General features: G+C 52.7%; 1 protein-coding gene across 1 annotated transcript in view; it reads left to right on the forward strand.

Annotated features, from left to right (window-relative positions):
- PREX1 (phosphatidylinositol-3,4,5-trisphosphate dependent Rac exchange factor 1) overlaps positions 1-15,263 on the forward strand; it is a 205,085-nt gene that overhangs the window by 117,909 nt on the left and 71,913 nt on the right. Inside the window, exon 6 of the mRNA XM_075528620.1 lies at positions 5,979-6,140. Within this exon, the coding sequence (XP_075384735.1) occupies positions 5,979-6,140 (162 nt within the window). The remainder of the gene's footprint in view (positions 1-5,978; positions 6,141-15,263) is intronic.

The following is a 15,263-nucleotide window of genomic DNA, read 5'->3' on the forward strand; positions in this document are numbered from 1 at the left end:
CGTGACGTTTCACAGATAGGGCACGTTTCCGACCCCCAGATGGAAGGCAGCCCGACGTCGTACAAGTCCCTCGGTGGAATTTCCTCCACAGCCCAGACTCACTGTGCCAGACTCTCCTAGATGGCAGCCACACACTTCCTGGTTTGGACAGGCGGACACCTGACTGACAGACACCAGGAACTGGAAAAGGTGCACCTGCCTCACTTGACTACAGTGTTCATTTCTTGGAGCGTGGTGGTCTGCATTGCTCAGCTGGGCCGGGGCTGTGACTTTCCCAGTCCAAACTCAGGGGTGGAAAGGGAGCAGCAGGGAGCTCTAGCTGCAAGGGGGTTGCATGCGTGGGCTTTGGCTCTTCACCCCTGCGTTGGCAGGGGCTTTCAGATGTTTTTCACATCTTGACTTTTTTTTTTAAGTGGTGGTGGGCTTCGGCAGCGACTTTCATTTGCGCCGCGCTCTGGCCTCCGATGTGGAGGACGGGAGAGGTCTCATTGCAAGAGTCACAGTCAGTTTCCAGAGCTTGCATGATGGAGGTGGGGTGGGGTGGGGTGGGGCTGGGGCAGCGGTCTGTGGGAGCAGGGACGTAAGGTGCTGTACAGAGCTCACCCTTTCTCATAGTTCGCCGGGGGTGCCTGGGAGTGGTCGGTGTGCTTGGCTGCTCACAGAAAGGTTGGCATTTCGACCCTCAGGACAAGGCCTGGTGACCGAAGTCTGGTTCTAATCTTACATGCTGGAGTCCGAGTAGAGGCGGTGGGTCTGGCCTCAGAGTGGGCTAGGGGGTCACAGAATCCAGGCATGGCTGTGTTTAAAGCACACCCCACAGACCACCTCCCATTCCCCCCCCCCCCCCCACAAGGCTGCACATCATGGCTGTGCAGTCAGTCATCTTCTTGCCTGGGACTCCTTTGGGGCTTCCTCTGGAGCCTCATGTCACAGCGAGCAGTGTACGTTGTCGCATCTTGCAGCTTTGTTTTCTCTTGAGGCTTGCCAGGGACTGAGAACCCAGATAATTGGCTTTATGACCTACAGCCTTTTGACCCTGCAAACTGAATTTACGAGCCCATTGCCAGTTCCAAACCACAGTGACCCTGAAGGACAGGACAGAACTGCCCCACAGGGTTTCCAAGGCTCTTTACAGGAGTAGGCGGCCACATATTTCTCCCTTGGAGTGGCTGGTGCGCTTGAACCACTGACCTTTTGGTTAGCAGCCAGAGTACTTACCGTCTGTACCACCAGGGCTCAGCATGTAAACTTACTGTGTAAAGAAGGGGAAGGGGAGGAGGAGGAGAAAAGTGCATGGGAAAGGTCCAGGATAGGTATAACTTCAGGCACAGCTGCATCCGGGTGCTTTGCAGCTCCTGACTCTGTTTCCCTCTGTGTCAGCTTGATTCTCAGGATGTTCTCTTCTCATGGTGACCGTGTTGGTCACCAGCAACTTCAGGCCTTTCAGACCAGTGCAGCCACCCAAGGCAGAGAGATGTATTTTTCCCCTAGTCCCAAGCCTGAAGCACATTGGTCAGCTCAGGGCACGTGCTCTGTTTCTGTCAGTTGCCATGGCTGGAGCTAGCCAACCTCCCCCGCCACCCCATCTCTGGCTGAGGGTCTCTGCAGTATTCCCTGTCCCCATGCTTCTCCTCTTCCTATGGGCTCTTTGCATCCCTCCTAGCTTGTGTCCCTTCCGACCGCTGGCCCCCAGCAAGGCCAAGTGAGGAAGTGGTATCTGCTGCAGCCCCATTCTCTCCTGGCTGCATTGGGCCTGGCCTAGGAGGCCCAGTGTACCTCTGCGGGCTCTGGTGGCCTCTCCAAGGGCAGGGACCACCCTTCACCATCGAGGCAGGACTGGGCTGCTCAGAGCAGGCCCCAGCGGGCAGCCTCGAGGTGAACACGGCGGGCGGCAACGAGGGAGATAAGGCATCGCGAGGAAACGCGTTCCTCTGCACTGACATCCTTTCTTCTAGGAAAGCTCTCGCCTCAGCCTGCTCACCTAAACCACACGGCAGCCAGGGGCGGATGCTGGTGATAGGTCACCCGGCCTGGAGGGGTTTCCGCTGCCAACTCGCAGGGTGACCCCAGCCTATTCCCCCACCCCTCCTCTGCACACTGCTTTTTGTTTGAAAGGAGTCCTGTCCCCACAACTGCTCATTTTTTATAATAATAAGAGCTTAGTTAGGGTGAAGGTAGGGACATTTCCTTGTATTGCTGTTTCTAGGGTGACCATTAGGGGTGGTCAGTGTCTACGTGGCCCCATGTGGCGTGTGAAACCTGAGACTTGTCTCCTGTGGCCTCATTTCCTGATGTGCCGAGTGAGGATAGGAGCAGCACTGACCTCCCTGAGGTGGCTGCAGGGGAAACGACTTAACAGACTAAGACTTTTTCGAGCTGCGGCACACACTAGGTGCTTTAATACGTGTTCGGTACGGCTGTCGCCGCCCTCACTGCTAGTGTTACTACTAATTGCTAATCCGAGCTGTTTGGGGAGTCCTGGGATAGCGGCTATGCCTTGGGGTGCAATACGCCAGGTCTGCAGTTAGACATCACCAGCTGCACCCTGGGAGACAGACAGGGCTCTCTACTCTCGTAAGGAGCTAGTCTCAGACCCTGTGCAACAGGGTTGTTGTGAGTCTGCCTGGACCCAATGGCAGTGCGTCCGGTGTTTGGTGGGTTTGTGGGCGTTCACTTCAGCTCGCTAGGCTTTTCCTCTCACCTTGGAGGTGCTGTTGTAACTTTGATCCCATCGAGATACCGCATGTTCCCGCAAAGAGTGTGCTTCGTAAACACACCCCCACCCACCTGACCCTCCGAAGCGCTGGCATCAGCAGCACCGAGCTGAGGTGCGTGCGTGCAGTTTGTGTTAGAACACAACCTTGTTTAACAACATGCGCTGCTCGTGGCAGCTCTGTGTCAGGCATCCAGCTCGACTCCTGCTTGCTTTCAAGGAGACTCCTGAGCTAGTTTTCCGGGCCTCTAGGGGATGGGCGCTCACTCCCCTTCGGGTCAGCCCCCACTTAGGGGGGAAGACGCCTGTCGCTGTCTGGATGGCTGCCTCCTGCATCAGTCCACATTTGGGCTTCTGCTTTGATGTGCATTTCTCCCATGATGCTTAGCAGGCAGCTCTTGGTTCCGTCCACTTTGGTTTTGCTGTGTGGACTGAGCCCTGTAGGTTTGTGTAGCTGTTTCCGTTGGATGCGGACCCCAGCTTTTCCAACCCTGTTGTCTGTCTCCTTTGAACCCGACTCGTTCCTGACTTAGCAAGATAGCAAGTTCAGTCCTGACTCACATGGGGTGAGGGGACTCTTTTTTGCCCTGCCCTTGCGGGTTCAACCTCTGGTGGTGCCCCTCCCACTAGCATAGATGACAACCACGGTTTGGGACCTGAACATTCTGTGCCTCAGTTTTAGCACCTGTCAAATGGGGTGATTGCCCTACCTACCTCATAGGGTTGGCGTGAAGATTGAACGAACGTGACAGAGATCTAACCAAAATAAACCAAAACCACTAATTCCGGCCCACAGTGACCTTAGATAGGGTTTCCGAGATTAAATCTTGATGGGAACAGGCAGCCTCATCTTTCTCCTGTAGAGTGGCTAGTGGTTTTGAACCACCGGCCTTGTGGTTAAGCAGACCAACCCTTATCCCACAGCGCCACCAGCCTCCTTTGACAGAGAGCTAGTGCGCATGGAATCCTGGTGAGCGGTAGTCATCGTGAGACAGATGGACTCAGCGGCTGCGACAGTGGGCTCAAACAAAAGCACAGTCCTGGGGCTGGCGCAGGACCTCGCCGTGTTTCTGTCGCCATCAGGGTTGCCGTGAGTCAGACTGACTTAATGGCCCTTGAAAGCAGCAGGTGGAACTATGGGCTCGGGCCACAGAGCCGCTGCTGAGTGGAGACTGCGTGGAAAGTCTGCCCGCACCCAGAGCTTTTGGCCCCCGTGTCCTGCCTGCTTCGTCTCACTTCCTCCCTGGGCCTTTCCGGCTGGCTCCGGCTGGCTCCGGTCACACTGTCCTTCCTCTTCTCTGTTGTCTGGCCCTCCCTTCCTCTGTGGGAAGGTCTTCCCTGGCACACAGGGCCCCATCCTCTGGGCCTGCTCTGGGGTTCAGGCTCTGGGGTGGGGATTGGGGGGCGTTGCAGAGAGAGCACCTGGGCCCTTGGAGCCTGAGGACCTGCTCTTTCCAGCCATCAGGGTGGCCGAGACTAGACAGGGCAGATTTGGGAGTTGGTTTGAAGGAAGGAGCCCTGGAGGTGCCATGGTTGAGCACTCTGTGGCCAGCCAGGAGGTCAGCAGTTTGAACCCACCCGCTGTTCATGGGGAGCCAGAGGTGGCATGCGGCATCTGTAAATATTAAGGCCTCAGAAGCCCTGTGGGGCACTTCTCTGCCCTGCAGGGTCATGGTGAGTAGGAATTGACTCAGTGGCAGCCAAGTTGGGTTTTGGGTTTTTCTGCAGGGGCAGTTCAGAACAACTCATTTGTTGGGGAGAGGGTAGCTGATGGTCACAGTTCCCGTGGGCTACTCTCTAAACAGAGGCATGATCTCGCATGAACACTGCATGTTTGTCTCATGCAGTGCTTTTCCTACGGTGTCTGGTTCCTGCCACCCCACACCATGAGAGGAATCAGATGGCCTGGGTTCAAATCCCGGTTCCTCCCCTTCCTTCTTGGAAGTGGTGGGTAATCTTGCTGTGCCTCAGGATCCTCACCTGTGAAATGGGATCTGGGTAAAACCCACCTCATGAGCACAAAGTAAAGGTAGATATCAGCAGCCACGGCCACTATCTCCCTCATTGCTCTCTTCTATCTCACTGCCGGCTTTCAGACACTGAAGCGGAGGCTCAGGTGGAGGCGTGCCTGGTCCAGGTCATCCAGCCAATGGAAGCCATGCTGGTCTGTGCATGTGGCCACCTTGCTAGAGCAGCATGCGGTGTCTTCTTATCTGTGACTTTTGAGGCAGTGGAGGGAGTTGGGAGCAGGGGCCCTGAGGAGGGACTGAGACCGTTGGGCATATGTGTGGGGCCGTTGATAGGGGCCCTTATCTCTGCTGGCACAGTCCTGGATGACAGGGTGGCAGTTGGTGCTTTGACCTGGCAATAACCCTGGTATCTCAAGGCGAAGTTGATCCCTTCCTTCTCAGGCCGCCCTCTCAACGCACTTGTTCTGTGGGCAAAATCCTTTCTAAGGAGCCTTGGTGGCAGAGTGCTTACGCATTGGACTGTGATCTGCAGGCATCCGTTCAAAACCCCCAGCTGCTCCTTGAGAGAAAGAGGATACTTTCTACTCCCTTGAACAGCTGCTGTCTTGGAAACTCACAGGGGGCAGTTCTACCCCATCTCCTAGGGCCACTGTGGGTCAGAGTTGACTCGATGGCAGTGGGTTCGGTTTGGTTTGGTTCCCTGTGGGATAAGCATTGGGCTGCTAACTGCGAGGTCAGCCGTTCAAAACCCATCAGCTGCTCCTGTCAAGATTTAAAGCCTAGGAAACTTTATGTCGGGTCAGCATCGACTTGGTGGCAATGAGCATTCCCTTCACTAAGCAAGGAGCCCTGATGGTGTAGGAGGCGAAGCCTTGGGCTGCTGAAGGAAAGGCTGGCTGTTCAAATCCGCCAGCAGGTCTGCAGAAGAATGACGAGGCAGTATGTTTCCGTACAGAGTACAGCGTTCAAAACTCCAGGGAACCGTTCGTTGTCCTGTAGGGTTGTTAATTTACGGGTCAGAATGAATTCCACAGCTCTTGCTTTGGGGTGTCACTGAATGTCAGTGAGAACTTTCTTGCTATTTTGTTCACAAGTCTACTCCCAGAGCCTGGGTGGAGGAGCTGTCCAGCGTACAAGTGCTGAATGAATGAATGAATGAATCAGCAGTGCTCTCCAGGGCCCTGTAACACAAGGTGTGTGTGGCAGAGCTGGGGTTCAGCTCCAGGCTGAGCAGCCTGGCGGCTGTGCGTGATTCCTTCTGTGTTGACTTCTTTTGTTTCTGACCCCGACTCCAGGAGCTAGCCAAGAGGACCCCCGGCAAGCACCCAGACCACCCCGCGGTCCAGAGCGCCCTGCAGGCCATGAAGACCGTGTGCTCCAACATCAATGAGACCAAGCGGCAGATGGAGAAGCTGGAGGCCCTGGAGCAGCTGCAGTCCCACATTGAAGGCTGGGAGGTGCGTGTGGCCTGGGAGGGGGCACTCGGGCTGCAGAGGGGCCCAGGAGGTGGTCGGCCACGGGTTAGTACTGCGGGGTAGATGCTTTGCTCATAAAAAATATTTTCATTTTCCAATTCCGTTTCCTAAAGTCCAGATTTTGAGCTTTTCTTGACCAATGAGTTACTACACTGGACCCCCATTTCCCATAGTAGCAATACCAGGAGCCCAGACTCTTTCCAGTCCCCACTACTTCCTGTGACTCCCCACTCAGGCTTCTTCCCATGTTGGCTTACCTGTCTGCTAGCTATCGGCCGCTGCATGCTTGTCCCCTGGGGAAAGAGCAGTGATCGTGTATTGTCCATGCTGGGAGTTGAATTCTGGCTTTGATACTCCCTTGTGGGGTGACTTGGTGGTATAGATGTAGCGTGTTGGGCTGCCAACCAGCTGCCCCCCAGGAGAAAGAGGAGGGTTTCTATTCCCCTAAAAAGTCACGTCCTCAGACTCTCAGAGGGGCGGTTCTGCGCTGCCTGTGGGGTGGTTGTGAGCTGGAATCGGCTTGATGGCAGTGAGTGGGTTGCAGGGGGTGGGGTGGGGGGTCGAGCACATCTCTGAGCTTCTCCGACCTTCTCTTGGCTGTGCCCCTTGCAGAGTAGGTATTCCAGAAATGGCAGGTGGTCACACAGGGAGTTTGCAAAGTTTGTTTCCGTTATCTTTGAGTTTTCACTTTTCCATGAAATGCTTGAGGGCCCTTGATGAGCGTCGTCCCTCGTCAGGGTGTGGGATTCCTAAGCTGCTCTAATCTCTGGTTGATACAGCTTGCTTGTTTGAACTCCCACCTCGTCCTGGGATGAGTAGAGATTCCCTGCGAATCTGGAGACGGGTCCAGAGGAATCAGAGTAAATCTAAGTGCATGTTGGAGTGAGCACAGCTGGACTGGGGGAGGAAGGACCAGGGGAACAACCGCTGGACAGAGATGGAACCCAACACCATTGACCTCAGGCCCCTGGGGACCACTCGGTCTGTGGGGCGCTTGCTTTGTTCAGGGTCCCCTGGATGTTTCATAGCCAGGTGGAGGCATCGCTGCAGAGAGGAGCAAGGTCTGTTCAGGGAGGAGGGAGACCCTGTGGATGGGCACTTGGCACATGTCCTATCCTCCTGCCCCAGGCTCTTCCTGTGAAGAGCTGCAGCCCCCAGAGTCCTTTGCAGCCCAGGTTTGGGATGTCATGTGGAGTTTGGCCAGATTCAGATCCAGTTCCTTTGGATTTGTCAGGTGGGAATAGACCAGAGGTTGCCTTTCGGCTGCTTCTGCAGCAAAGCCTAGTTGTGCCTGCGCTTGGCTTTCTGTGACAGCACTGGCAGAGGCTCCAGTCTCCTGGGTGTCAAGAGGCCGGGCATGGGCTATCTGGTGTTGGGTTGCTTTGTGCATCTAGCAGGCACAGGCTGGCTCTGCCGCTGGCAGTTACTGAAGCTTGATGCTGCCTGGGTGATGCCCGCCTGGAGGACCAGCTTGGACAGGTGGCAACCTGTGTCTCCTTTTTCTCGTCTGTAGCAGAGTCATGCTCCCTCCTTCCCCACAACTGCCGCCCCCACACACACATGGGCCACCTGTGCAGGGCTTTGGTGATCCGGGAGCCCCAGCCTGGAGTTGTAGTTCCTCTAGCCCCATCAGTGACTAATTGAGCTTCTCTTTCCCAATGGCTTAAAATACGTAGCATCGTTTCTGTTTTCTGTAACGGAAAGCTGATTGATACTCAGGTGGGCCACTTGGAGGTATTTTCCAAGGGCTCTCATCTCGGCTTCCTGAGGCTCCCTGTGTGATCTTTTTGGCCTTCCCCTGTTGCAAGGTGGCGGCAGCTCCAAGCATTATATTTTCAAAAGCAGGAAACAGATGTGGTGGGGCAGCAAAAGGATGCTGTCTTTTGGGGTGGACGAAAACTTCCCTTACATCTCATTAGCTAGAGCTGGGTCCCCGTGGACAACATGCTGACCATGGGAGGAAATAGAGGCGACTCACTCAAATCTCTCTCTGTTGGGGCTCGGAGCATCCTGGCAGCCAAGGTGAAGGGAACAGTACACAGAAGTTGCCTAACATTCTTTGTCGAAAACGGAAGAAATGGAACAGTTCTTCTGACAGTTCTGACAGGCGGCTGGAGAAGGAATTTCCCACATGAGAGGGAATTGGGCACGCTCCTTGAGAACAGAGCAGAAGTGATTTTTGGATGATCCCCGCTAAGTGAGAGCCTCAGGAAGTGAACTAAGGGTCTCTGGGGCCCTCTCTGACCCGAGAAATCTGTAGGCTTGGAACTCCGTGACCCTGACGCTGATTATCGTTTCTGAGTAGCGTGGGAAATAAAGTGGCTGGCCTTTATCAAGCATGTATCTCACGCTCCCAACACTGTGGTGTTGCTAGGTGCTGTTGAGCCAGTCCTGACTCATAGCGGCCTGATGTACAACAAACTCTCATGCTACCGGGTCCTGGCCATCCCCATCATTGTTGCTGTGCATGAGCCCATTGTTGCTGACATGCTGTCAATCCATTTTTATGACCCGCTCCTTTATTAAGCATGGTGGGTGTCCTTTTCTAGGGACTAGCCCCTCCTGATAAAAAGCACCCTGGTGGTGTAGTGGCTACACACTGGGCTCTGATCCACAAGGTCAGCAGTTCAAAACCACCTGCTGCTCCTTGGGAGAAAGATGGGGCTTTCTCTTCCTGTAAAGCAGCAGTTCTCAACCTGTGGGTCTTGACCCCTTTCACAGGGGTCACCTGTTTCATTAAAGTAGCAAAATTATAGTTATGAAGTAGCAACAAAAATAATTTTATGGTGGAGGGTCACCACAACATGAGGAACTGTATTAAAGGGTCGAGGCATTAGGAAGGTTGGGAACCACTGCTGTCAAGAGCTCCAGTCTCAGAAACTCACAAGGGCAGTTCTACCCTGACCTATAGGGTCACTGTGAGTTAGCATCCACTCAATGGCAGTGAGTTTGGCTTTTGGAGTCTTTTTAAAAAAAATCATTTTATTGGGGGCTCGTACAGCTCTTATCACAATCCATACATACATCCCTTGTGTCAAGCACACTTGTACATATGTTGCCATCATCATTTTAAAAACATTTTCTTTCTACTGGAGCCCTTGGTATCAGCTGGTCATTTTTCCCCCTCCTTCCCCCATCCTTCTTCCCTCATGAACACTTGATAATTTATAAATTACTATTATTTTTTCATGTTGTACACTCATCAGTGTCTCCCTCCACCCACTTTTCTGTTATCTGTCCCCCAAGGAGGGGATTATATGTCGATCATTGTGATCTGTTCCCCTTTCTCTCCACCCACCTTCCCCTTACCCTCCTGGTAGCACGACTTTCATTATTGGTTCTGAGGGGTTTATCTGTCCTGGATTCCCTGTGTTTCCATCTCTTATGTGTACCAGTGTACATCCTCTGGTCTAGCTGGATTTGTGAGGTAGAAGTGGGGTCATGATAGTGGGAGGAGAGGAGCATTAAAGAACTAGAGGAAAGTTGTATGTTTTGTCAGCGCTATACTGCACCCTGACTGGCTCATCTATTCCTTGTGACCCTTCTGTAAGAGGATGTCCAGTTGTCTACAGATGGGCTTTGAGTCTCTACTTTGCACTCCCCCTCATTCACAATGATATGATTTTTTTTGTTCTGGGTCTTTGATGCCTGATAACTGATCGCGTCGACACCTCGTGGTCACACAGGCTGGTGTGCTTCCATGTGGACTTTGTTGCTTCTTAGCCAGATGGCTATTTGTATATCTTCAAGCCTTTAAGACTCCAGATGCTGTATCTTTTGTTAGCCAGGCACCATCAGCTTTCTTCACCACATTTGTTTATGCACCCATTTTGTTGGGAAGGTAAGCATCACGGAATGCCAGATTATTACGACAAAGTGTTCTTGCATTGAGGGGCTACTTTGTAGAGGTCCAACGTCCGTCTGCTACCTTAATACTTAACATAAATCTATGTACATAGATCCATTTCCCTATTGTCATTTATAACTATATTTACATATGCACATGTAAGGTTGTAATGTTTACAAAAGCAAACTGTCACATCTTTCTTCTTGGAGCAGCTGTTATTTAAAGGGTTAACTTTTTGGTGAGCCGCCTACTGCTTAGCCCCACTGTGCATCATGCCCCTTTTAAAGGGTTCATTAGACGAAGGAGATGAATTTTAATCTCACCAAGAGCATCCCCGAGTTTATCTCCTGGCGTGACTTTGAGGAGAAGATGCAGTCTATTCCAAGGAATGTGCTACTCCAGTTTCCGTGCAGTGGGGAGGGTTGGAGATCGAGGGGGATTCTCTAGGGGACTGGAGAAGCTGGCTGACATCTCGCTTGTGAAGCTGATTGCCGGGACTCCCCACTCGGTAGGCAGAGTCGCGGAGCGCAGTGTGGATGGGGGTCCAGTCACCGTGTGTGTGTGTGTGTGTGTGTGTGTGTGTGTCGGTGTCTGCAGATTCCTGCTGCAGATCCTCTTCTTGATCATTTTGAATTGCAGACCTTGTGCCCCCGCCTGACTGGCTAGCTGACTCCTCTGCCTTGGAAAGTGGCCTTCAGGCAGTTGGCACCTGGGAAGGGGCAGCCAGTTCTCGGCCACTTCCTTTTGGGTGGTCTTGGCTGTCCTCTTGTTGGGTCCCCGGTCCTTGCCCTTTGTTTGCCATGGGGACTGCTTTCGATCAAACCAGAGGGACTGACCTGCAGGTCCTTTTCCCTGAGCACAGGGAATGCTCTGGGCCGCTCTCCGAGAGGTTGGCAGTTCAAGCCGCACCGAGGGAAAAAGGGTGGTGGTCTGCTTCCCTCCGGATTTGCAACTGTGGAGCTCTTCATGAGGCCATTTTACCCTGGCCTGCAGGGCACTGTGGGACCCTGGCCGTGGGGTAACTGAACACAAGGAGCTGGCAGGACTCTGAAGGAAGTGAGCAAGCCAACCCTCGCTGCTCGAGTTTCCCTGTCTGAGCAGTCCGGACATTGGTCGTTCCACCTCGTGGTCGTGGTGAGGACAGGGAGTGTCCGAGTGCTGCCTGGCGTGGAGCAGCGCAGACAGGATTTCTTTCTTCCTCGCTTGTCAAGTGGCCACCAGCTGCTCACCCACCCCAGGAAGGAAGGAAAGAGACGGGGGATGGGAGGAAGCCTCTAATCGGCAGGAAGGCAGCTCTCAGACGTCCTGCCCTCGCTCCCGCTCTGTGTAGGCTGGATCACGAAGAGAAAGAAATTCATTCACACTCGTATGGGTACGAAAGAGCTTTATATCAAGGAGTAATTGGATATCAAGAAAACATCCCAGCCCAGTCCAAGTCAAATCCGTAAGTCCGATATTAGTCCATAAATCCCTTTTCAGACTCACAAAGCCACTTGCAATGATGCAAAATTCAGGGAGATCACAGGCCGGTAGGTGCAAAGTCTTGTGAATCCAATGGCGGTGGACGCATCTCCAGGGCTCCCGCAGGTCTCCAGCAGGTCTCTCAGTGGCTACCAACAGGAAGGTGAAGCAGAGAGGCAGGGAGTGTGGGCAGGGGGAGGTTCCCAGGCCCCTCCTTATGAGGATGTGACAGGAGGAGACGCCATCAGGCTACATACCACCCCACACTTCAAGTTGACATGAAATTATGTAACTACCACACCCTCCCCGGGATCAGATCGCCATGTATTCTTTGGGGACATGATCGCTCCCCTTTGGGGACCCCTGCTTAAGGTCAAAGAAGCACATCAGGCTCTGTATGATTGGTGGTTCAAACCCATCAGTCACTCTGCAGAAGGAAGACGAAGCAGTCTGCTTTCACAGGGTGAACAGCCTTGGAAACCCAAAGGGGCTGCTCGGCCCTGTCCCATAGGGTCACTCTGCGTTGGAATCAGCCCCACAGCAGTGGGTGGGTCTGAGACTGGCAGCCCGATGGAACAACTCTGAAGGTTGTCCCCGAGAGGCAGCCTTGGGCAGAGCTGAGTGGGTAGGGAGTCAGGGAGTGGGTGTGACTCCCAGCTTGCCTCCTTCCTAGCTGTGCGACTCGGGACAAGGCACTACACCGCTCTTTGCCTCAGTTTGCTCATCCGTGGCAGGAGGGCTCTACGTCCTGAAGGATGCCAGATGTTACACGCGACGTTTGTTGTGGCTTCTGTTTCCGCCAGGCTGTGTTATCCGAAACGGGTTCTCAGCGGGTGTCTTGACGCTCCGCTTCTGCCCTGTGCATCTGTTTCTTAGAATCACCATCCCCAGGGCCCGAGGACCCTGCGCTGGGGTTCTTTGGATGCTGCATGGCCAACAGCTGCTGGGCTCTGAGACTCCGCGATTGGTCAGCGGTGTGCCCAAGTGCATGCCCACGTGGTGAGGGCACCACTCTGTGCTGCACAGCTGCTGGTCACAGGAGGCTGGCTTCCCGGGACCCTGAGTGGTTGTTGGGGTACAGGGTGTGCTGTGTCCAGCCAGCCCCTGAGGCAGGAGAAAGTCCACGGCAGGGGCGCACCAGCAGATTGCTTCATTCGTTGCATCTTCGACATCTCTGAGTCAGCAGATGGGGCAGCAGGCCTCACCAGGGTCTGGGGTTTTGTTTTGTTTTCCCCTCAAATGAAAACAGACTCATTGTTATTTTTAAAAAATAACTGGTAATGCACCAGTCCTCCTAATGACCATTGTATTGTTCTATTATTTATGCTTTTCTCTGTACTTATGTACAAATGGCATTTAAAAAAATTGAAGATGTAGGAGCATCTATAGCTATAGTTTACTAGCTTGCCTTTTTGGTTTTCCCATGAGTGACCTGGGGGTGGGGTGGGGGTGTTTTCATGGCAGTAAATTTAGATCCATGCCATTGTTTTTCATGGTTGTGCCATCAGTTATTGAACTGATTACTCTTTTTAAAATTTTAACACTTTTATGGACATATAATTCACATAGCATGCAAGTCAGTGTTTCACCATATTAAAAAGAAAAGACTTGTGCATTCATTACTGAAATCAATTTTAGAATATTTTCTTCATTCTCGTACTCAATATTAGCCCCCCCCCCCGTGTCATCCTAACTCCTCCACTATAATCCCGAGAAATTATTAATCAAGTTGCTGTCTCTGTAGATTTGACTATCCTCGATTTCATATAAAGGAAAACGCACAAAAAACAAAACCCAGCAACAATAACGAGAGGAAAAACCTCAAGGGAAAAGAAAGCAGCAAATAAAACTAGAACAAATTTAAAATGGGTCAAAAGGGAGAACAAGTGATCCGGTGTTAAAATTTGACCCAACTCCATCTGCACGAGTCCTCTTGCCCCCAGTGCTCTCTGTCCGATCGCAAGGCTGCTTAGAGCCCTGGCCAGTGGTTAGGGGGATTCTCGGGAGGCTGTCTTCCTGCGGGGACCCTGCCAATGGATTTTGGGCTCTCCCTGTCACCCAGCATGACGACTCTGTTCTTGACAGTGCTTAGAAGGGTTTGTTCCTGTCACTCAGCAGGCTGCTTCTTGTTGCTTCTGACTGTTGAGTGTTGGGGGAAGGAGAATCTTGTAAAACAACTCCCTCTCCCCCACCTTCTTTCCTGAAGTCATGTCTCAGTGGGATCACATCACATCTCTTTGTACCCCTCTCTCCCTGTAATCTTCAGGACAGCAAAGGAATGTCCCTTAGAACGTTGCCTGATGGTCCCTGCCCCTCCATGTCTCTGCCATCTATTGACCCACAGCCTCATCCTTTTATCATTATTCTTTCAGCTTCTTATTGGGATGTTAGGGGAAGGCTTGTAGAGCAGATCGTGAATTTTACAATCAATGGTTTATACACATTTGGTTTCCCCACACCCATTTCCATCCCTACAACGCATGACTTATCCCACTGCCTCTGCCAGAGTTTCCTGTTTCCAGAAAGGTGAGGCTGTCTGCTCCCATAACGATTTACAGCCTCTTCCAACAAAGCAGCTCTGCTCTGCCCTGGATGGGTGCTAGGAGCCAGAATTGACTGGGTGGCAGGGTGGTTGGCTTGTTGCTGGCTCTTTGGCATAAACGCTGTATTCTGGCTCTTTAATGGGCGACTCTTCTCCCATTGGGGTGAGTTCAGATCCATACCCGAAGAGCGAGGAAGGTCCGCAATCTTGGCGGTCCCACCAGTCTCTGTTGACCAGTCAGCCTGGTCACTTTGATACCTCTGAGCACAGTGCCACATTTCTTCCGACTCTATCCAGGACCGACCTGCTAATGGGATTCTTTTTCGAGCATTTGGTGGTGGCATCGGGGCACCAGCTAGTTTTTCTGCTCTGGGGATGGTGGAGACGGATGTCTTTGTGGTCCAGTAGCTCACTGGACTCATTGTTTCCGTGGCTCTTTCGATTTTTATCCATCTTCTGTCCTTAGATTGGGGAAAGGCCAGTATTTGCTCCTTAGGTGGCTGCTCATGAGCTAGTGACCAGCGTAGGCATACATCCCTGTCTCGATGTGTTCATGACAGTACATGTTTGACTGCCACAAGTAGGAGACCTCAAATAAGGTAGAGTCACGGGTGGTGCCGACGGTTCCTGTGCTCAACTGCTAACCGGAAGGTTGGAGGTTCACACCCACCCAGTGACACCTCAGAAGAAAGGCCTGGCAATCAAGTTTTGAAAAATCAGGTACTAAAACTCTATGGAGCACAATTCTACTGTGATATCCATGGGGCTGCCTTCAGTTGGTATCCACTCTATGCCAACTGGTGGTATGAGAGGAACATTTATTTCTCAGTTGTAGTACAGAGGTGGGTGGTGCCTCCTGGGGGTGGAGATTGGGGTGGCCCAGCTTTGCAGGATCCCAACTTCCTTCCACCACTGCCTTCATCATCTCTCAGGGCAGTGGTTCTCAACCGACCCTTGAATACAGTACCTTATGTGGTGGTGACCCCCAACCATAACGTTATTTTTGTTTCTACTTCATCACTGTCATTTTGCTACTGTTATGAATCGGGTGACCCCTGTGAAAGGGTCATTTGACCCCCTTTAAAGGGGTTGCAGCCCACAGGTTGAGAACCGCTGTCTTAGGGTTTAACCCACTGCCACTGTGGAAGAGAATGGAGACAGCTGGCTTTCCAGGAAGTGATGTGGAAGTAGGGCACAGTGGCGGTAGTCACATGACTTCACCTGGTGCTAGGAAGGCTGGGAAGTGTGGTTTCAT

The sequence above is a fragment of the Tenrec ecaudatus genome, chromosome 12 (assembly GCF_050624435.1).
Source record: "Tenrec ecaudatus isolate mTenEca1 chromosome 12, mTenEca1.hap1, whole genome shotgun sequence".
Lineage (NCBI taxonomy): Eukaryota > Metazoa > Chordata > Mammalia > Afrosoricida > Tenrecidae > Tenrec > Tenrec ecaudatus.